This window comes from Gnatocerus cornutus, chromosome 9 (genome assembly GCF_029298725.1).
Source record: "Gnatocerus cornutus isolate USDA-ARS CGAHR chromosome 9, icGnaCorn1.1, whole genome shotgun sequence".
Lineage (NCBI taxonomy): Eukaryota > Metazoa > Arthropoda > Insecta > Coleoptera > Tenebrionidae > Gnatocerus > Gnatocerus cornutus.
The window spans coordinates 1,961,757-1,986,464 of NC_142241.1; the positions used below are offsets into that span (position 1 = coordinate 1,961,757).

Below are 24,708 nucleotides of genomic sequence, written 5' to 3' on the forward strand. Positions count from 1 at the left end.
GGCAAAAATTCTAAGAGAAATCAAAGTAACCTTTGAAATTTACACTAAAAGTGACATTTCATTGTGTCAAATGTTAAACTTTAAAAATGGCAAAAATTCTAGGAAAAATTAATGATCAATTGACACTATTTAACAATAATTTAACTAATAGCAAAAATTCTAGGAAAAATCAAGGAATAATTGAATTAACACTAAAAGTGACATTTCAATGTGTCAAATGTTAAACTTTAAAAATGGCAAAAATTCTAGGAAAAATTAATGATCAATTGACACTATTTAACAATAATTTAACTAATAGCAAAAATTCTAGGAAAAATCAAGGAATAATTGAATTAACACTAAAAGTGACATTTCAATGTGTCAAATGTTAAACTTTAAAAATGGCAAAAATTCTAAGAGAAATCAAAGTAACCTTTGAAATTTACACTAAAAGTGACATTTTAATGTGTCAAATGTTAAACTTTTAAATTACAAAAATTCTAGAAAAAATTAATGAACAATTGACACTATTTAACACTAATTTAACTAAAAGCAAAAATTCTAGGAAAAATCAAGGAATAATTGAATTAAGACTAAAAGTGACATTTCAATGTGTCAAATGTTAAACTTTAAAAATGGCAAAAATTCTAAGAGAAATCAAAGTAACCTTTGAAATTTACACTAAAAGTGACATTTCAATGTGTCAAATGTTAAACTTTTAAATTGCAAAAATTCTAAAAGAAATCAAAGTAACCTTTGAAATTTACACTAAAAGTGACATTTCAATGTGTCAAATGTTAAACTTTTAAATTGCAAAAATTCTAGAAAAAATTAATGAACAATTGACACTATTTAACACTAATTTAACTAAAAGCAAAAATTCTAGGAAAAATCAAGGAATAATTGAATTAACACTAAAAGTGACATTTCAATGTGTCAAATGTTAATCTTTAAAGATAGCAAGAATTCTAGAAAAAATCAAGGAACAATTGAAATTAACACTAAAAGTGACATTTCAATGTTGCAATTGTTAAACTTTAAAAATGGCAAAAATTCTAGGAGAAATCAAGTAACAATTGAATTAACAAAAAAAGTGATTTTCTAATGTCTCAATTGTTAAACTTTAAAAATGGCAAAAATTCTAAGAGAAATCAAGTAACCTTGGAAATTTACACAAAAAGTAACTTTTCGATGTGTCAAATGTTAATCTTTAAAGGTGGCAAAAATTCTAGAAAAAATCAAGTAACAATTGAAATTAACACTAAAAGTGGCACTTCAATGTGTCAAATGTTAAACTTAAAAAATGGCAAAAATTCTAGGAGAAATCAAAGTAACCGTTGAAATTTACACTAAAAGTGACATTTCAATGTGTCAAATGTTAAACTTAAAAAATGGCAAAAATTCTAGGAGAAATCAAGTGACAATTGAAATTATCACAAAAAGTGAATTTTCAATGTGTCAAATGTTGATCTTTAAAAATTTGGTAACGTTTTCGTATAAGTCTAAATAATTTATTCGCCCTAAATAATAATAATTATTGATAATGATTTGATCGGTAACTGCAACTAGACTGTCCGGAAATAAAGTTCAATTGGAGATACAAAATACAGGGTAAACCCGAATAAGGTACAAAGATTTCATCAACCCCAATATCAGACATTTGACAAATTTCGCGTTCCAAAACGTCACCGTTTCCGAGAAAAAAATGACTAAAGTTTGCAGTTTACTGAATTTGGATGTCAATGTCAAGTTCAGTCCAGACCATCGAAAAGTTCTGAATAAAAACGTTAATAAACAAGTGGCAAAAATGTCTTTTTAGGCGACTTAAACTGAAAATGAAATTTTTAGGCCTTAAAAGCGGCCTAAAAGTGAGTCTTTTCTGGCCGCAAACATTTTCGGCCGATCTATGGTGGCGCCATATATCCATAGTTTTGCATATTACGTCAAGATACCGATATTACCCTCAATTTTATAATTATTTAGATAAAATCAAATCGACAAACAGCTGTAAAGTGCAACAAAGACGTGTTGAATTATTGAAAATGAACATGTCTAGCAGTGCTCCTGCAACAACATTAAAAACACATTAAACCTAATTCATACAAATTGTGAAGCTACACGTGCTGAAACTGCAAATGTAAATAAGGAAAATATGAACTTTTCTGAAGGATTCATAAATATTTACAATTATTCAGTTGTTATAATTGATTAAATCAATAAATCATAAATAAATATTAATTAACTTGTAAATTTAATGATGTCGCCTAAAAAATCTTGTGTGTAACACGGCCAAAAAGTGACATTTTGCCCTCGCCTTCTTTCTGGCCTCGGCCATTAAAAAAAGACTCGGCCACTTTTTGGCCTTGGTACACAAATAGCTATTATTGGAGATTCCGTCAGTTTAGCAATAGTCGTGGTACAGAAATGTGGGTTTTGCAGTGCCAAATTATTCGAATTTCGATTATTTTGAGTTAACTTTTTTTATTCTTTGCTAGTGGTTCCATCAGAAGTGTTATGATATGATGAACCTAAAGTTATAATGTTGTTTTTAAACTAGTAATTAAGTAAAAGTTACACAAGTATGATAGATATTAGCGAACGTAAACGTTTTTTGTTCGAACGGTTTTTGCAGTCTTTGAGAAACAGCGTTAAAATTCAGTTCCATTCAGTGCTTCAACAGCGGTGTCTGATATTGGGGTTAAAAATCTTTGCACTTTATTCGGGTTCACCCTGTATACACTTCCAATGACATCCACCTGAATGATTTAGAAGATAAATGAGGAAAATAAATTTTGGGGGTGTTTACCCCAATTTAAAGAAATGAAGTTGACACGGTAGGTGAGACTTTCCCCCTTCAAAAGTGTAAATTCGAATTCGAATCACTATAAAAAATGACAAATGACATTTGACAGCTACAGTTTCTACAAAATTCTAGTAGATGGCGCAACGAACACTCAACCAATCAAAGGCGCAGACGCCGGCGCACACCGACAGTTGAAAACCGTTACAGATGCCCGAACTTCAAATTTTTCACAACAAATTCTTCCAATTAATGCCATTTGAAGAAAGTGATTGAATAATGTCAGCAACCAAAAGAAAACGAACCATCGAAACTGTTTCTGACCCAGATCCACCAGCACCAACAGATCCTGATGAAGAGTTGCATTGGTCTGATGAAGAAGGCTCCTATGTTGACGGTATTTACATCCCGCCCCCTATTAAGCGACATGAAGCCGCCGCCACCACCACCCGACTCATGATAACGAAGATTACCAACAATTTCTTCAAGAGTTACGCAAAAGAGACAGTTTTGGGGCCGTTTTCAAAGGTAGGTTATGTTGTCTTAACCTCACTTTTTAAGAGCATTTTTAGTGTTTCAACGCCATCGTGGGACCCAACGGCAGTGGCAAAAGCAATGTAATCGATTCAATGCTGTTTGTGTTTGGTTATAGAGCGACTCGAATTCGTTGCAAAAAATTGTCAGTTTTACTGCATAATTCTGAAAAGTACAGAAATGTTCAATCTTGCAGTGTTGCGGTGCACTTCTGCCAAATTGTGGACAAGGTAAATTGCTAAATGCGTTGGATTCATTGTTAATTTGTCAATTTTAGCCAGGAAATGATTTTGAAATTGTCCCTGGAAGCGAGTTCGTGGTTTCTAGGACTGCAAACAAAGACAACTCGTCGTATTATGAACTCAACGGGCGGCGGGTGCTATTTAAGGAAGTTGCGAAATTGTTAAGAGGGCTTGGAATTGACTTGGACCACAACAGATTCCTGATTTTACAAGTCGGTTTTTATACTCAATTAGCCCCCACACTTTACTGTTTTACTACTGTTTTTAGGGAGAAGTGGAAGAAATTGCCACCATGAAATGCAAAGGGGCCAATGAGAACGAGACGGGAATGTTGGAATATCTTGAAGACATCATTGGAACGACACAATATAAAGTAAATTTCATGATTTTGTCGTTTTTTACTGTAGGATCCGTTTTAGAAACCTCTGTTTGAATTGACGGAAAGAATTGAATATCTGTCGGCCGTTCGAACGGAAAAACTGAACAGACTTAACTTGGTACAGAAGAAACTAGATGAACTTCGAGCACCAATGGAAGAAGCTATTGATTTCTTGCGTACAGAAAACAAAATCACTTTGTGCAGGAACTTTTTGTATCAAAAAGAGATGTAAATTCATTTACTTTACATTATCTCTTATTAAGTTGTTGTTTTTAGCTTCCTATTAGAAGAGAAGTTCAAAGAAGTTAAGGAAGATCAAGACAAAATTACAGAGAGTAGAAACAATATCAAAGCCAGCTTAAAAGAACTCGCGAATAAAAAACTGGAGCAAGAAAATTTGTTGAAACAAGAGTCGGGGTTTGTTATTGCATCACTGTTAGTTCAGTGCCTTGATGATTTTTTTTAGAAAATACGATAAATTGCAACGTAAAAGGGATAAATTGAAGGAAGCTTACAATGCCACTGACAAAAAACACGTACAATTACAAGCTGAAATGGTTCAGTCTAATAATAATCGAAAAAAACTCAAATCGCAGCTTGAAGAAGAAAAACAGAAGTTGATTCAATTAGAAAATGTACCTGAGAAAAATCGACAGGATATTGGCGAATATGAGGCAAAGGAAGTAGAAATGACCACAAAGCAGGAGAAACTAGAACAAGACAAGATGAAATTATTGGCGAGTATAAAAGACGAAACTAAAGATTTACAAGCGGAGAAAGAAAAACTTGAAGTAAAACTGGGAAAACTAAAGAAAACCGTCGACGAGACAAAATCAGCGGTACGTTTTTATCATCTCCACGCCTCAATTTTAAATTATCTCATTCCAGTACAATTTAGCCGAATGTGAGTTAAAAGTAGCACGCAGCCAAGAAGAAACGGAAGCAAACAAGCTGAAAAAACTCCAAGACACTGTGACCACTTGCAATGAAACTATAAAACAACGAACCCAACAACTCTCAGAACTAAAACGAAAAATTCCTCCAACGGAAAAATCCCTGAGCACCGCCAAAAAAGAACTCGAAGTTGTTTGTCACGAACAGGCGCAACTTTCCCGTCAGATCCACCAGGTGAAAATGCAATTAGAAGAGTCACGATCGTCCATGCAGATGACAAAGTCGCGTGGAAAAGTTCTGGACTGTCTAATGCAACAAAAACGCGAAGGAAAATGCCCGGGGCTCTATGGCCGACTGGTAATTAGCCGCGATGGTCAAATTTGGCATTTATTTTGAAATTCTAGGGTGATTTGGGGGGAATCGATCAAAAATACGATGTGGCCGTCTCGACGGCTTGCGGGCCTTTGGACAACATTGTCGTCGATACTGTTGATACCGCGCAATGGTGTATCGAGTATTTGAAACGGCATGGAATCGGCAGGACGACTTTTATCGCGCTGGACCAACAGGAGCATTTCAGGCGGTCGGCGACAAGTCGAATTCAAACGTTGGTTGTGGTAACTTGTCGAAATTACTTATCGATTTGATTTTTTAGACCTGAAAATGTGCATCGGCTCTTCGATCTTATTCAAATCCAAGACGAGGCGGTCCGAACTGCATTTTATTATGCGTTGAGAGACACTTTGGTTGCTGATGATTTGGATCAAGGCACTAGGATTGCATACGGGGCGCAACGGTACAGAGTGGTCACGCTAAAAGGAGATTTGATCGAAGTTTCGGGTAAAAATTCTCTCCAATCAATAGTGTATTATTATAGGGGGTGATTTTTAAAAAACGGCTGGCGTTGTAGAATTTTTATTTATGAACCGATTTCAAAAATTAAAAAACAATTTAGATGATTTTTAATTTGCTATAAACTGATGATTTTAGAATTTTTCTAAATGTCTTAGTATCGTTTGGGCGATATTCAACTTTCTTATTTTAAATTGGCACCTATATTTTTTTGCATAATTTGGAAGATATTAATTTTCTTGATTCAGAAAGGTGTTCTACTTTTACAAAAAAATATTTTTAAAAAAATTATCAAAATTGAAAAAAAATAGACAATAAAAGTTAATAAAACCTAGGTGCATGGTGTCAATTGTGCAATGAAAAAACGGGATGGCGTTTTAACAGTATTTTAATTAAATTAGATAATGTTTTTCTCATTTGTAATTATTATTGTCTTTTGTTATCAATAATTTCAAAAAAGATTGCCAATCCTTTCTGTTATTTGCTGCTTTTTGACATTACAATAACGGTATTGTATCATTTGACAGGACGCACCTAGATTTTATTAACTTTTATTGCCTAAATTTTTGCATTTTTGATAATTTTTGATAATTGATAATTAAAGTTAACAGAACTAAGCAAATAAATAGAAATTTTTGAATTTTGCTTTTGCCCTTAAAGTAAATATTTAAAAAAAAAATTCTTTTTTCTCAAAAATTTTGAAAATTATCAATAAACGTGTCAGAATAATTAGCAAAAGAACGAAATATCATGCTCGCGGTTTTAAAATCAATAATTTGGTCGAATTGTACAGAAAACTATGGAAATTTTAATTGATAGCTTTAAAAATACTTTTCTAAAATCTCTTTCTTGGTGTAAAACATTGTACATTGGTGAAGTTTGAAAGTAAAAACAGTTTTAAATTTCATTGTTCTAGCATAATGATTATCAGCCCTAAGCAATTACTTGCAAATTTTTGAATTTTGGCTTCATCCTTAAAGTAAATATTTTTTAAGTTCTTTCTTTTTGCTTTACAATTTTGTACTTTGCTACAGGCAATAAAGGTGTCAAAGGTAGTAAAACTGCGAAATTGCATTCTCGTGACCTTAAAAGTAGTTTCATTTCTAATTTTCATTCTTTTGGCGTTAAAACTGCTAAGATAATCGACTAATAAAAAAACTATGCAAATGTTGATTAGTTCGATTTTTTTATATTTTTTTTCATTTTTGATATTTTTTTTTTAATTTTTTTTGTAAACGTAGAACATATTACACATTTCTGAATCAAGAAAATTATGAAAAAAAAATATGGGTGCCAATTTAAAATAAGAAAGTTGAATATCGCCCAAAAGATATTTAGAAAAATTCTAAAATCATCAGTTAATAGTAAATTAAAAACCATTTAATTTGTTTTTAAAATTTTTGAAATCGGTTCATAAATAAAAGTTCTAGAACGCCTGCCTGTATGAGCAATAATGACCATAATTGCGAATATAATACTATACTTTTTCTACGACCAAGTGGTGAAATTCAATTTTTACAAACGAACATTTTAATTTTAACCCTGTTTATTTATTGTAAATTCGAACAGTTAGAGATGGTGTGGTGATGTCCATCGTTAAATTCCCTTTCGATGTCTTGATAATGGAGTTATTTTGTATCGACTGAACAATTTTTTGACCCCCACCCTCCGTGTCTCTTCAAGGCAGTGGTGTCGCCACCTGCGTCCACAAGTAAAGTTGCTGGAGATCTCCTAAATGAACGTCCAGTATACAATTCAGGGTTAGAAAGATCCAAAAATGTGGCAATTTGTCTCCCCATCGAAGCAAACTTATTAATTCCAATTCTTTGACTTATGCAACGACCATTTTGATAATTGAGAAAAAAAGAACGGCATGCAACATCAGGAGGGCGTAGGGCAATGTATTTCTTGATTATTTCATAAAATCACTTGTGATTGTAAATTTGCAAACTATCTTGTTTTTTGTGTTCAATATTCATTTCTTTCATCTCATTGCCACCTAAGTAAAAAAAACATTAGTAACATTTTTAGTCACGCAGGTTTTACAAACTGTACCTTGGTTGCCAAATACATTTTGTCATTTGTCCGATTTGCGTTTGAGAAATGCTCTTCGTTTTCCGTAATTTTCCAATTTTATACAGGGTGATTTTTAAAAAACGGCAGGCGTTGTAGAATTTTTATTTATGATTATTTATGATGATTTTCTTGATTCAGAAATGTGTAATATGTTCTACTTTTACAAAAAAATATTAAAAAAAAATATCAAAATTGAAAAAAAATCGGCAATAAAAGTTAGTAAAATCTAGATGCATGGTGTCAATTGTTCAATGAAAAGAGGATTTTAATTAAATAAGGTAGATGTTTGTTCTCATTTGTAATTATTATGGTCTTTTGTTATCAATAATTTCAAAAAAGATTCCCAATCCTTTCTGTTATTTGCTGATTTTTGACATTAAAATAACGGTATTGTGTTATTTGACAGCACGCACCTAGTTTTTATTAACTTATTGCCTAAATTTTTAATTTTTGATTTTTCTAAAAATATTTTTTGTAAAAATAGACCACCATATTGCACATTTTTGAATCAAGAAAATTAATATCCTCTAAATTATGAAAAAAAAAAATATAGGTCAGCAGTTCCATTTTTTGTTAAAAATCAAATATATCAATCTTAAATTAACCAAAACCATGAATGGTTGAATTGTTTGCTTCTTGATACTTTAAATAACCACCTTCTTTTAACTACACTCTCGTTCATCTATTTTAATTAAATTTTTCGCTTAACTTCACTTATTTTTTTTTCACTCAAAATATATATTCCAAGAATTTAAAATTAGTGGACAAATCAGTTTGGACTATTTACTTAACACATCAGATACTGAATACATAAAAAAGTAATTTCATAATTTGTTTTTGAATTAAAACTTTGTTAAGAAAATTTGTCACACCCGTGACAATATTTTAACAAAAGTTGGCAAAACTGGTTGAAATCTGTGGAGTTAAAAATTGATAATTTGTATACAAAGTAACAAATTGATAATGCAGTTTTTGCACTAATTAAAGTTAAATAATATATTAGAGAAATACTGAAAATAAATGTCACGGGTGTGACAATTGTTAGATCGGACTTTACAAATTTGATGATTTAAAGCTTAAATATGTACACACAGTTGGTTTTAACAACTTCTATTATTATTATTAACAATAAATTTAATTTGTACCCGTGACACCACAAATTAATTTGCTGCTCTATGATCTGCAATCGTAACTTAACAAATTTTATTTAGATAATTTGCAGCACTTTAACGTACCTGATAACAGTGTACTTCTGCTTGAAAAAGCTCTTAGTCGTAAATAAATTTAAAAAATGTTGTCATTTTGTCACACCCGTGACATAAGGAATAGCTGAGGTGCCAATTTAAAATAAAGTTGAATCTCGCTCAAAAGATATTAAGACATTTAGAAAAATTCTAAAATCATCAGTTTATAGTAAATTAAAAACCATTTAATTTGTTTTTTAAATTTTTGAAATTGGTTCATAAATAATTTTTTTTTAAAAATCACCCTGTATTATGATGAATTTGTCGAGTGCTTCTTAACATGGAATATTGAGTCCAAAGTGTTGAAGATTTATACTTATGAGCTAATTCTCCAAAATAAGCGAAAATTTGCTTTTTTCTCCTTACGCCAGTCCATGAAAGATTTTTATGTAGTCTCATAAAGTTTCACCGATTTAGGTGGCAGTAAAGCGGCCGTTGTTGCTTTTGCTGCTTTAGTTATCTCTGGAGGAGTAGAATTTTCCAAATCACTATCATCACTATCCATTTTTTAATATAAAACCCACTGTAGTTCACTGCAATTATTATATTTAGAACGTGAAATTGTAAACAGCATCAGATCACGAGAATCAACAACTGTCACCATGGTAACGCTGCTTCTTTTCTGTGATAGGTTAGCATAAGCGCGGACGATTTGAAATAATGCAAATTGTCATAGCAACAATTAAAAAGCAAATAAATAAAAATAAAAATCCCCATATGAATTCATTATTCACATGCTTGAAATTAATTAATTCGAATTAATCGAAAAAGTTGAAATAATGGAAATATTATTAAACGGTCGTAGAAAAAATATTTTCTAAATACGTGAATTTGTAGGTACCATGAGTGGCGGAGGCAGAGCCATTCGGGGCCGCATGGGTCAGTCCGTCGTCGCATCAACCATGAACCCCCAAGAACTACAAAGAATGGAAACTAATTTACAACGACAGACTGAGCAAATCAAACAACTAACCCAAAAACAGGCGTCTCTACAGAGTCAAATTAACACCCTAGAGCCCGAATTGAACTCAATGAAGTCGAATTTGGAAAAATTTTCGCAAGATTTACAGGTTTGTCACTTAAGGTAGTATGAAGTTTGTTGCGGATACTTTTTGAATGTTGCTAACTTGACACCTTTCATGACAGTTGTAGTATTGGCAACGCTGCGAGCTGCCAACATAACCTACAAATTACATTTTCAGATTACATTTCTGTTTGTTAATCGCTAGGATGTCTGAAATAGTTAGAAAAGATGTTTATTAGAGGGCAACTAGTGCAGATTACCAAGTTGAGAAAGAAACTTATTTCTAATTTGCAAAATACGTTTGCGACAACCAGGCAACATTGCCACATTGACCTATGTAGGCTGTTGAAGTGTCACTTTCGGATTTTATTCTTATTTTAAGAAAAAACTACGGTAAAAATTTAAATTAATTTATATTTTAAATAAAAATTTGTAATTTTAATAATTATTACGCTACAGCAATGAAATTTAGGGATTTTACTACTTTAAGCACGTTTATTACTTCCGCCAAATTAGAGCAGAAAAGACAGATTTTAGAAATGTTTATTTTGCAAACGATCTAAAATTCCCACTTTTTTCTAAATAAAAATTTGTAAATCTGTAAATTTTCACGGTGTAGCAATGAAATTTAGGGATTTTACTAGTTTAAAATTGTTTATCACCTCTTCCAAATTAGAAAATTGTAGAGCAAAGGAGACAATTTTTAGAAATTTTTCGTTTGGAAACAAACTAAAATTCCCACTTTTTTTTTCAATAAAAATTCGTAATTCTAATTATTTTTTTGCTATGAAATTTGGGATTTTACTACTTTAAGCCCGTTTATTACCTCCGCAAAATTAAAAAGTTGCAGAACAGAAGAGACAGTTTTTAGAAATTTTTAGTTTGCAAAAGAACTAAAATTATCATTTTTATTCAAAAAAAAATTATAATTCTCGTAATTTTTACGCAGTGACAATGAAATTTGGGAATTTTTACTAGTTTAAATCTGTTTATCACCTCCCTCAAATTAGAAAGTTGTGGACCACAAAAGAAAGTTTTTAGAAACACAGGAACTAAAATTCTCATTTTTTTTTTAAATAAAAATTTGTAATTCTGGTAGATTTGTCGCTGTAGCAATGAAATTTGAGGATTTTATTAGTTTGAGCTTATTTATCACCTCCCAACTAAATTAATTTTTATAAATTTTTAGTTGGCAAAAGAACTAAAATTATCATTTTTATTAAAAAAAACAATTGTAATTCTGGTAATTTTTACGCCGTAGCAATGAAATTTGGGGATTTTACTAGCTTAAACTTGTTCATCACGTCCTCCAAATTATAAAGTTGTAGACCAGAGGAGACAGTTTTTAAAAAATTTTATTTTGCAAACGAACTAAAATTCTCACTTTTACTTAATAAAAATTTGTAATTCTGACAGTTTTTACGCTGTGGCATTGAAATTTAGGAATTTTACTAGTTTGAACACGCTTACCACCTCCGCCAAATTAGAAAATTATAGACCCCAGACGACAGTTTTTAAAAATTTATTTTTAAGGTGTCAAGAATGTGGGTTTAATTTTAATTTTATTAAGGTCGAGACAAATTGAGCTGAAGTTTGTTGCGGATACTTTTTGAATGTTGCTAACTTCAGACCTTTCATGACAGTTGTAGTATTGGCAACGCTGCGAGCTGTCAAACATAACCTTCAAATTACATTTCTATACTATATTTCAGAATTATTGACATCTCGGTAGGCCATGTCTGTGTAAAACGCCTCTAACAATGTGAACGACTTTTAGCATTTTGGTTCTAAAACTGTCAATGTAACATTTTGAGGTTATGAAGTAAATTACTTTTTTAGGCTAATGGATGAATGATGAATCAGATTCTAAGTTGACGTGACACACATTACATACACATAGGGATAAATATAAATCTAAAACACTAAATACGCTTATATTAGAAGATTCTGCCAACATAAATTTGAATTTCCAAGGCACACTGAGGAGATGTCAATCATTCTGAAATATAGTATAGCATATCCGGTGAGAGATTAGGAGATTTTGACAGTTGACATATAGGTTGGCAGTATATTATGCAACAAAATACACTAAAAACACTAAATTCCTACGCAAACTAGGTTGACAGTAAGTGGGATTCTTTTGTCATTTTAAATTTCGCGCGTATGGTACACTTTTTATCGCGTAGATTTAGTGACTTTTCTGTCATTTAATCTCTCACTGTACGAACTATATAAGTTGACAGCAGCCCCTAGGGATTTTTATCGGTAACAATTGGCACTAAGAGTGTTTGACCTTGAGGCAACTGTGGCATGCGTAGAAGCTAATCGTCCTGCACAACATTGCCAAAACTTGTTAAATCTCTATTAAATAAAAACTTCCTGTAGCACCAAATGTTTAATTAATTATTGATTAATACACTCAACTTTGACAACGTGTTAACCTCAAAAATCGCTACATTCATTCAATTTTCTCCCTAAAGATTTGAAAGCCTGATTTACACCCAAAAATTTTTGAAAATTTACACAGGAGTACTATTAGTACTTTAATTGAGTCCGCAAAACCCAGTAAAGAAAAATATAAAACAAAACATCTAAAACATGAAAAATACACAGAAACTAGAGAGAATGTGAGGAGAATATAGGAGATCTAAAGAGGATTTAGTCAGAGTCCTAAGAAAATCTTGAAAATTAAGAGAAAATCTAGGGCCGGTTTACACAATAATTTAATTGAAATTAATTCAAGCACGCAATTAATTTGACGATTGTTGACGTTTGATTGGAAGAAAAATGATCACATGTCACTTTAATATGATGTTAAGTATTTAATTGAGATTAAAGATAAAATTTATAGAAAATCAAAAATACAGAAAATTTAAAGATAGTTTAATTAGGAAGAATATAAAACATAAGAAAAATCTACAGAAAATTAGATAGAGTTTAGACAAAGCAAAGAAAATCTAGATCTAGAGAATAAAAAAAAAATCAGTGAGAACTTATGCACAGTTTAGAAAGTTCAAACATCCAAGGATTTGAGCTGAATTTTATGAATTTAAGGTAAATATTAAAAATCCTAAAAGAATTAAAAAGAGAATTTAAAAGAATCTTTATGTAGTCTAGTAAGATTAAAAATTGTAGAAAATTTCATTTTCACATAACAAACTAAAATTAATCCAAAAAAAGCAGACTAAGAAAATTTTAAAGGGAAACAACAACAACAACATTAACACTTTTTGAATGTTGCTAACTTCAGACCTTTCATGACAGTGGTAGTATTGGCAACGCTGCGAGCTGGCAACATAACCTACAAATTACATTTCTAGATTAGATTTGTTTTTTAATTGCTAGGATGTCTGAACTAGTTACGTTTAAAGGCAGGTGGCAGAAACGAAAATTTGCAGAAAAAAAGAGTTAAAAAACTCGGTTATTGACAAAGGATCGTGAAAATTTTCCGAAAAATGCGATAGAGACGTTTGCGACAACCAGGCAACGTTGCCACATTGACCTATGTACGCTGTTGAAGTGACACTTTCGGATTTCTTTATTATTTTAAGAAAAAACTTTAGGGTAAAAATTTATTTTGCAAATGCTGAGTGTCTTCTTAACATCTAGACAATATTGTGGGAGATTTTTATGAAATTCCAAGGACGCGTTAAAATTTTAACGGCAAAAACTAACTTTTTACATGTATTTTTATGACACTTTGACTTCGATTTTCTCGAAAACTGTACGGTAGACGACTTATAATTTTGGGGAGTTGCTAGTGTACCTCTATTCTAAACTTTTACGAAGTTTTATCAAAATCCTAGGAAAACGGTTACCTTAAGAGACTGTAACTTTCAATAATATGTTGGTAGCACTGGATGTCAATCCATACTTGACGTTTCACACAAGGTGAGGTTATGTTTATGCCAGTTTTCAATAGAGTGCGGGCCGCCTGTAAAGTATGCAACCTCCCACTCTGGAGGATCAACAAACCGAATTAAATACCATTGAAAGCGTTGTTTAGATGCAGCATTTAATTATTTTTGACTGTGTTTTTACTATGGTTGGGTTGAAACCTTTTAATATGTATTATCTATACTGCCATTGGTAGTAATTGTTTATTGTAGGAAACTTTTGGCGTAATTAATAATTAATTAATTAAATTTGATATTTTAAAAATCGCAAAAAAAAGTTACAGGCCTTTGCTTGACGATGAAAATTAAAATAAAATTAAAATATCTACAGATTAGACGAAAAAAATAATACAGTGCTTTGTACTTTGAATGAATACGCTTTTATCTTCTTAAATTTTAGAAGAAAGAATTTGAAAATGATAGATTGTCCACAAGTGAACAAAATAAAGTGAACTACATTCCTTACAAAATTTCAACTTAAAAATCTTATTTTGATTTTTTAATATTAATCTTTAAATTTGAACATTAATTACACTGTGTAACAAAATTTGAAAAAGTCATATTTGTCTGATTTTTTTGTTAATATAGTTGCAATTTGGTTTTCTTTTAAAGAATATAAATATCATTTGTTTCTCGCTTTGGAAAATTAACAATTATATTCATAATATAATACAAAAGCGTTAAAAATACAATAAAGTATTAAAATAAAAAACAATTTTTGTTCTTTTCCTTTTTTTTCTTAATATATCGACATTTCGACCAAACCAACGATAAATATGAAAAAATAATTTAATTATTTTTATTGTTACATAGTGTTATTGATAATTAAATATTATTTTCTTTATTTCTGCTAAATAAATGATTTTGTTTATTTTTTAGTTCGCATAAAATTACACTTAATGAAAACTCAAAATTTCAAGATTTTGGTTTGCCAATTCTTATTATACAATGCGATAGATTAAAAATTGGAAATTTGAAATTGGGTTCTAAGCAACTTCTCTTAGAATAATACCTAACTTTTAGAGATATTCGCGAAGTAAATTACAAGAAAATAGTTATATTTAAAAATTACTAATAGATTGAGTTTGCCATATCTGCTGTATTTAGTATCGTCATGGATTTTGCAAAAGTTGCAAGTTGCATATAAATGTCCCTAAAAAATAAATTTACGATTTTATCAAAATTTTGTCTGTATTCTGGCTGAAATTAAACATTTTAAACATTTTAAGAACTTGCAACCCAACTACAATACAAAAAATTATTAAATACTGCATCTAAACAACTCTTTCAATGGTATTTAAATGGACCGACACGGTTTGTTAATCCTTCAGAGTGGGAGGTTGCATAAAGTCCGTTTTTTTTTTTAAAAAACGGACTTTAGAAGCTAATCGTCTTTCACAGCATTGCCAAAACTAGTTAAATCTCTATTAAAATCATTCTTTTGCAACAAATTTTTAATTAGTTATCGATTAATACACTCAACTTTGACAACGTGTTAACCTCAAAAATCGCTACATTCAATTTTCCCCTAATTTTCTCCCTAAGGAATTGAAAGCCAGATTTACACCCAAAAATTTACACTAGAGAGTGGACTGATAGCAATGAGCTGGACTTTAGGTTAGCTGCCTAATTGACAATTTGATTATACAAAATGGCCTTTTAAAAGAAACGTTTTTAACAGAAACAGTGCGTAATTTTTTATTTTCTAGGGGAAGATAAAAAAAAAACTTTTTACATGTATTTTTATGACACTTTGACTTCGATTTTCTCGAAAACTGTACGGTAGATCGACTTATAATTTTGGGGAGTTGCTAGTGTACCTCCATTCTAAACTTTCGCAAAGTTTCATCAAAATCCCAGGAAAACGGTTATGTCGACAAAACTACACGTTACTATCAAAAATAACGATTTTTAATTTTTTTTTTTTAATTTAGTCATTGAAAGCCCAACAACCGACGCTACAAGAGGAGCTGCGAAAACAAGAAAACATCGCAAAATCGACAAAGTCCGATCAAACCCAAATCGCAAAGTTAACAGCGATTGTTCAATCAAAAAAGGCGAAATTCGATGACGCGTCCGATGTGGCAAGAGAACTTCAAGTCGACGTCGACAAACTCACTGAAACAATCAAAGAGAAAACCAGCGGAAAGGTGAAAACTATCGATAGAGACTTGAATGAACTGAAGAAAAAGATCGAAAAGTGCAAATCGGAGATCACACGCATGAAAGTGGCGATTACCACTTCTGAACGGTAAGAAATGACACGACAATATTTCAATTTTAACTGTTTTTTTCCGAAGGAATTGTAAAAAGTGCACGCAAAAGATCGCAACGTTAGAGAAGAACATTGATGACCTTGGAAACAGATTGAGCGAGATGAAAACAGAACGCGAAACTATAGAAGAAGACGCAAACAAACTTCTTAAGTGTATAGAAGAAATCACTCAGCAGCTGGAAGAGGGCAAAGAAGACTTTTCCGGTTTAAAAGAGGAGGTCGAAAAGCTCACTGCCGAAGAGAAGAAACTGTTGTTGCGCCAAGTCGACGTGGAGCAAACCTTTAAGAATATCAACGAGAAAGTCGGCCGGTGTAACGCGGAATGTCACCAACGCACGGCGAAATTAGCCCAACTAAAGTTGCACCAAATTGACGGCGATTCGTGTGAGTTAGTGAAGTTTTCAACTGAGGAGTTGCAGGCGAAGAATCCGGAAGTTATGGAGTTGGAGATGCAAGCGGCGCAAGATTCTATAAAGAACTCGAAACCCAACCTCAACGTTATTCAAGTCAGTTTAAACAAGTTTAATTATAAGTATTTGAGAATAGGGGGAATGCAAAAAATGTAACCTATATGTTTTTGTACCAAATTTTGTAGAATATTGTTCAAATAACTCAGTGGTGCAAAAATTTTTGAAAAATACATGACGGTTTTGCCAAAATTGGCTAAAGAAATTTAAATATTCAGGCGGGAGCTAAAACACTTTTTCATTGGTTTGACGTCACATCTCAGCTGCACGCTCAGCCTACTGATAGAATTCCGTATGCAGAATATTTGTTTAACACCAGCGTTGCAATTTTTGGTTGTTTTTGCAAAAGAATTTATACACAATGGAAACGGGATTACAAAATTTGAGACACGTAGATGTGCGAATGATATGGGATTTTTTATCAAGAAATCCTAACTTTATAGTGAAAGTGCCGCGGTTACTACATCTTTCTTTAACTTGATATGTTAGTTTACAATCAATGGTTGGATTTTTATTATCCAAGAGAAAAACAATTATAATTATTATGTTGATGTTTCTTATTCAACCGGTATACTTTCACACGTTTATTCACATTTTTGCTTTGCATCATTCTCGGTCGGCGGGCGCATTTATCGCATTTTCCGCATTTAACGATAATTTCTACGAATACACAGTCAGATTTATTATTTTTTTCTCTCTCATGACACCTTTGCAGAAAAAATATGGTTTTTACATTTTGATCCATTCTGATTTGATTGAATTTTATTTATGTACGATATAATAACCATCTATTTTTTTCTATATTCGGAAATGATTCATATGAAGAATGCGCTCTCCGTATTCGCAAGAAAATTTATAATTCAATAATTTGGTAGAAATTAAATAGGTGGTTTACTGTATTAGATTTTTTAAAATCAGACCAAATTTATAACAATAACTGATCCAAAGCTTTTGTTGTTTTTTTAATTTTTTATTTCTATACAATCCACTATACAGTATGTCCCCGGATTGAGTTCACAAGAGAGAAAAAAATAGTTATTTTACATTTTACAAAAAATGACAACGGAATAACATTTTTGCTTAATTCAAAACAGATAAATCTGCAATTAAAATTTCAAAATTATTAGTTTGTACTCTTAAAATCAATTTTTTTATATTTTTATTAATTGAATTTTCTAATCGTAAGTACATAATAGTAGGCTGTGAATTCAAAATATCAAATAATGCATTAAAGATTAAAGGAAAATTTACTCAAGTAAGTATTTAAAACTCGAATAATAAATGCAGTTGCATCCGATAAAATTCGAAACAGTTGAATCACGAGTTAGAATTATTCAACTATGTGCTAAAAAAGGTGTGGGTTAATCAGATATTTAAAATTTGTTTAAATTAAGGAATAAATTTTATTCTTTTGGTATTTGTTGCAAAATTAAAAATAAAAAAGTTCTTTGTTAGTTTTTGTTTTTTACGATTTTAGAAACACATTCTGATGAATTTTAATTTAAGCAAAAACTATTATTCCGTGATTTATGCGTAAAATTAAAAATAAAGTTTTTTTTTCCTTTTGCAAATTCAATCCGGAGACATACTGTAGACTACTGTATAGAATAAAAGTCGCAACTGAATTGGTAAATTTCTTCGAATAGTTTTTTCGTTAGACCAAAGGATTTTTTTTTACCCCCAATAGACCAGGGTCGATAATTTTTGAAACCAAAAAAAATCGTAGTAGAATGAAACCTATTGGAAAATGTTGAGAATATTACAAAAATAAAAAGAAAAATAAATTACGGTCGATTCGAGGTCGGGAAGTGGGAGAGGGTTGGTTTTTAAGGGTTAAAATCGGTTTATTTCGATTTCCGGCAAAACTACAAGTCTTATGGAAAAAAGTTAAATGGCAAAGTTGTAGGTAATAAAAAGATCTACAACTTTTGTATTTACACTTTTTTCTCATAACCTCAAAATTCACATGAAAAACTCAAAAAACCACGTTTTTGGTTTTATTTGTATCTTTTACAAAAAAATTTTTTTTTATGAAATTTGGTGAGAACTTACCTTTGTACATACCATTTACACAAGAATTTTTTGGATTTGAAAAATTAATTTTTTCTTCTTATTTTTATTTAATACCGAAAAAGCACCCTAATTTTCAATCGAAAATTCACGCGTCAAAATATCAGCTTTTTAAAAAAAGTTGGTGGGCTTTTCATTTGTTGAAATCTCTACTTTCTGATAGTGTAATAAAAAATATACGTCACTGTGGAAAATATTTTCAAAAAATTTAAAAAACGAAAAAAACTCGAATCGAAAAATTATTTTCTATCATTATGTACAATTTTGAGCTATTTATTAATATTAACACTGTAATTACTTATTTAGCGTATGATTCTATGTTACATTGATAAACAAAAAAATTTTCAATCCATAAAACATGGGAAAAAGGTTGTTAAAAATATTCAAGATAGGATTTAAAGGGAATTTTATCTAAAAAATGAGGATGTTATAATTTTTTTTTCAGTAAAAAAGCTGGTTTATTACAGTTTTATTATATTTTTCTCATAAAAAAATCTCATACTATATAAATGTTCTTCGGAATATTTTTTATTTAGTTCAATAATTTCTGTCTCTTTGATGGTATTCCTTCGTCGTTTTCCGATTCTAGCAATGAAATTTCGGGAGGTTTTTAATCTAGACTTATTTATTAATTGTGCCAAATTACAAAATTATCGATCAAAAGAAACACATTTCGAAATTTTTTAAATTGATGATGGAACTAGAAATTTTTGAAAAAATATGTTAATGCTTGTAACTCTAACAATTTTAATGCCAAAGCAATCAAATTTGGCAAAGTTACTAATTTGGACTTAGTTACTAACCATACGAAACTTTAAAGTTATGCAGCAAGAGATACTGAATTTGAAATTTTTTTATAATTTTTTTGAATGGACCAAAAACTAAAAATTATTTATTAGTGGTTTTATCTCGGTCAGTTTTAACGCCAAACAATAAAATTTGAGGAAGTTACTAATTTAGACTTACTTATTAACTGTGCTAAATTGCTAAAATATAAACCAAGAAAGTCAAATTTTGGAATTTTTTATTTTGAAAAAGAACCAAAAACTTTTGGAAAAAATATATGGGTCTATTTTAATGACAAAACAATGAAATTTAGCAAGGCTATTATTTCAGATTTAATTACTAAATATGCCAAATTTCAAAATTATACAGCAAAAGGTACTAATTTTGGAAAATTTAATTTTTTGATTGAACCGAAATCTGAAAGAATTGTCTAATAAGGGCTGCATCTCTAACAATTTTAATGCCAAAGCAATCAAATTTGGCAAAATTACTACTTTGAACTTAATTACTAAGTCTACTAAATTTCAAAATTCTACAGCAAAACGTACTAATTTTGGCAAATTTAATTTTTTTTTAACCGTTAGCTGTTTAAATTATATATGTATTAAGGGTTGTATTTTTAACAAACATGAAAATTGAGGAGATTGCTAATTTAGACGTACAGTAATTAATATACAATTAACTGCGAAAAAAAATGCTATTACAGATCAAAAATGTTAAATTTTGGATTTTTTTTATTTTGGGAATAAACTACAAACTTTTGGAAAAAATATGTTAAAACTGTAACTCTGTTAATTTAAATGCCAGAGCAATCAAATTGTAGATGTTTTATCAAATATACACATTATTAACTTAGTTGTTTGTTAATTATAGTAGTACCTTTTGATTGAAAATTATTTTGTTAATCAATGTAACTTAGAATCATACGCTAAATGAGTAATTACAGTGTTAATATTAATAAATAGCTCAAAATTGTACATAATGATAGAAAAATAATTTTTCGATTCGAGTTTTTTTCGTTCTTTAAATTTTTTGAAAATATTTTCCATAGTGACGTATATTTTTTATTACACTATCAGAAAGTAGAGATTTCAACGAATAAAAAGCCCACCAACTTTTTTAAAAAAGCTAGAAGAAAATTAGGGTGCTTTTTCGGTATTAAATAAAAATAAGGAGAAAAAATGAATTTTTCAAATCCAAAAAATTCTTGTGTATTTGGTATATACAAAGGTACGTTCTCACCAAATTTCATAAAAAAAAAATTTTGTAAAAGATAAAAATAAAAAACCAAAAACGTGTTTTTTTGAGTTTTTCATGTGAATTTTGAGGTTATGACAAAAAAGTGTAAATACAAAAGTTATAGATCTTTTTATTACCTACAACTTTGCCATTTAACTTTTTTCCATAAGACTTGTAGTTTTGCCGGAAATCGAAATAAACCGATTTTAACCCTTAAAAACCAACCCTCTCCCACTTCCCGACCTCGAATCGACCGTAATTTATTTTTCTTTTTATTTTTGTAATATTCTCAACATTTTCCAATAGGTTTCATTGTACTACGTTTTTTTTGCACTTTTTACCTTTTTTGAAGGCTTCGACACTGGTCTGCAACGCTTCAAGTCTTTGAGAAAATGTACAATTGGCAGTTGTTTCGGATATAACAAAAGTCTTCAGTTTAAACAAAAAATTCATGGTTTTTAAGTTTGTATAAAACACTTAAATAAATAAAGTCAGTGTATGTAGCATGTGGACTAGAGTTAAAGTCAATCAAAAAATGTTAATACCAGCATGTATCATGGGTAATAACATAATTAATTAATAACACAATAAATTTAAAATATAACACTTTATAGAAACATCAACCATTGAACATCTCGCGGCCGAAAAGCATTTTTTTTTCTTCTTATTGTCTTAAGAAACTGTTATAATAGCTATTTGTGTACCAAGGCCAAAAAGTGGTTCTTTTTTGGCCGAGTCTTTTTTTAATGGCCGAGGCGCTAGCCGAGGCCAGAAAGAAGGCGAGGGCAAAATGTCACTTTTTAGCCGTGTTACACACAAGATTTTTTTAGGCGACATCATTAAATTTACAAGTTAATTAATTTTTATTTATGACTTATAGATTTAATCAATTATAACAACTGAATAATTGTAAATATTTATGAATCCTTCAGAAAAGTTCATATTTTCCTTATTTGCATTTGCAGTTTCAGCACGTGTAGCTTCACAATTTGTATGAATTAGGTTTAATGTGTTTTTTAATGTTGTTGCAGGAGCACTGCTAGACATGTTCATTTTCAATAATTCAACACGTCTTTGTTGCACTTTACAGCAGTTTGTCGATTTGATTTTACCCAAATAATTATAAAATTTAGGGTAATATCGGTATCTTGACGTAATATGCAAAACTATGGATAGATGGCGCCACCATAGATCGGCCGAAAATGTTTGCGGCCAGAAAAGACTCACTTTTAGGCCGCTTTTAAGGCCTAAAAATTTCATTTTCAGTTTAAGTCGCCTAAAAATATTTTTTCGAGTGCATTAATACTAGCACTTTTACATTCTGATACAAAACACCTCTGTTTTGACCCCATTTTCAATAATAAAGACGGCAATCGAATTAGAGTAATTGACATTTTGCACTAAGGTTTCGCGCCACATTATTCTGTCAAAAATCAGCTGTTAAATGACACTGTGGGATCTTGTCAAAATTCGAATGGAAAAAACACGTAAAAAATCAAACTTGAAGTTTGTTTTGATAGTTTTAACGTGTGAGAAAAGCCAAAATCTTACTGTTTCAAAAGGAAATTTAATTATTTTAATTAATTTTTCATCACGTTTCCCACAATAAAGCATGTGGGGTTTAGTTCAAGAATCGCCACCAGAGAGCGTATTGCTTAGCAGCAATCGTCAATACAAACGCACGGCTCTGCTAAGAGCCAAGCTGAGATGTGACGTCACAAAGCTAGCCTCGCTGTTAGGTATGTTTTCCAATCTCGCTCGGACTTTTAACAACGCTTAAAAAATTATAAACGATTTTTTTGCAATTTTTCCACTAGCGACATCATATTATACGACATGAAAACTATCGATTTTTGTCAAAATTCAAAAATGTGCATTTTCCCTATTGTTTTTTCAGAATTACAAAGCGGAGGAAAAGCTTTTCACTGAAAAGGCGCAGGAATTGGAGGCCGTCACGGCGAAACGTAACGAAATGAAAAACTTGCACGACCAAGTCAAAAATCAGAGAAAGAACGAGTTTTTGATTGGCTACAATATAATTCGAGTGAAACTAAAGGAAATGTATCAGATGATAACGCTGGGCGGAGACGCGGATTTTGAGATTTTGGATTCTTTTGATCCTTTCACCGAAGGCGTGCAATTAAAGTAAGCAGTTTTCGATTAATTGCCATTATTATAATATTGTTTTTAACAGCGTTCGCCCCCCGAGGAAGTCGTGGAAAGCAATTTCTAATTTGTCTGGTGGTGAGAAAACCTTATCGTCGTTGGCTTTAGTTTTCGCCCTGCATTACTACAAACCGTCGCCTCTTTACGTGATGGACGAAATTGATGCCGCTTTGGATTTTAAAAACGTCTCGATTGTGGGGCATTACATTAAAGAACGGACTAAAAATGCTCAGTTTATCATCATTTCGCTACGGCCAAATATGTTCGAATTGTGCGATTATTTGATCGGGATTTATAAAATTTATAACTGTACGAGGTGTCTCACTATTGAGCCAGATAAGTGCAGTGAGCGAGCTGAAGAAGAAAAAAAAACGGCGGATAATGCGGAGGATCAAGTGGTTGAAACTGTCGAAAATGTTCAACAAAATGGCGACGATGGAAGCGTCATAGGTGACTCGCATGAAGAACCAATGGATGTGTCAGTATAAATAATAAACATGTAATTGATTTTTGATATGTATTTGATGTTATTAGTATTTAATATTTGATATAAAATTTTCTAATGTATAATCCGACTTTTATCTAATGCAACTGCATTTTTATCCGAGTTTTTAATACTTACCCATTATTGGGTAAATTTTCCTTTAATCTTTAATGCACTATTTGATATTTTGAATCCACAGCCTACTATTATGTACTTGCGATTAGAAAATTCACTAAATAAAAATATGAAAAAAATGATTTTAGGAGTATAAATTAAGAATTTTCAAATTTTAATTGCAGATTCATCTGTTTTGAATTAAGCAAAAATGTTATTCCGTTGTCATTTTTTTGTAAAATGGAAGTTTTTTTCTCTCTCTTGTGAACTCAATCAGGGGACACTGTATAGTGGATTGTATAGAAATTAAAAATTAAAAAAACAAAAGCTTTGGATCAGTTATTGTTATTAATTTGGCCTGATTATAAAAAATCCAACACAGTAAACCGTAAAAGTAAAATTTCTACCAAATTATTGAATTATTTGAACTTTTTATCTGTTCGAAAATAAGTGTCTACTTTTAAAATAATATGTATTTCTGTCACAATTCATTATTATAAAAAAATTATTCTTATTAATATTAATCAAAGGTGCGTTGACATTTTTTGGACATTTGTTTTCTTACACCATACGATTTTGCTCAAGTTAGAAAAAAGGCGTATCATGTGGTAACATTTCGCGGTAAAACAAATTCATTTTAATTGTCCAAAATGTGCTTTGGCTGCACTAGATTTGCATCATTTCAGTTCGCATTCATGGTGCAGTAGTTCAATGTTCAATATTGCCGAAAAATAATTATATAATGAATATTGCACCCTAACCACCGTCAATTCTACGCTATTCGGTTATTAGTGGATTGAGGTTCAAAAAGGCGAATTAAAAACGTGAAATTTCAAATTCATCACTCAAAGTTTCGAAGTTTACTTTTTAAATTTACTTGTGCATAGATACAAATGTTTCTAGCATCAAGGGTGGCTATGAAATGTCAAAGAAATTTGCCGCTCATTACAAATGTGGGTTTAGATTTTTCAACTGACGTTTGTAGTTAACCTCAATCATGGAGCAAAGTAAGTTTTGAGAAGAAAACTGTTCTAGTTGTGGTTTGAAACCTGAAAATAAAAAATTTGGACACAAAACCGTAACTGAAACGTCCTTGACGTAAGTATAGTTCGTACAGTGAGAGTTTGAATGACAGAAAAGTCACTAAATCTACGCAATAAAAAAAGGAACCATACGCGCGAAATTTA

At 30.8% G+C, this 24,708-nt stretch overlaps 1 protein-coding gene across 1 annotated transcript; it reads left to right on the forward strand.

The window, feature by feature from the left end:
* Positions 1-2,923: 2,923 nt before the first annotated feature.
* glu (structural maintenance of chromosomes 4-like protein gluon) lies at positions 2,924-23,493 on the forward strand. Its single transcript, XM_088045119.1, has 15 exons — positions 2,924-3,307; positions 3,352-3,543; positions 3,591-3,767; positions 3,824-3,928; positions 3,975-4,162; positions 4,211-4,351; positions 4,401-4,773; positions 4,823-5,185; positions 5,233-5,435; positions 5,484-5,668; positions 9,838-10,070; positions 15,855-16,171; positions 16,221-16,701; positions 22,655-22,902; positions 22,952-23,493. Exons 1-15 carry the CDS (start codon positions 3,059-3,061, stop codon positions 23,409-23,411), a joined length of 3,915 nt encoding a protein of 1,304 aa, XP_087901245.1. The 5' UTR covers positions 2,924-3,058; the 3' UTR covers positions 23,412-23,493.
* The last annotated feature ends 1,215 nt before the right edge of the window (positions 23,494-24,708 follow it).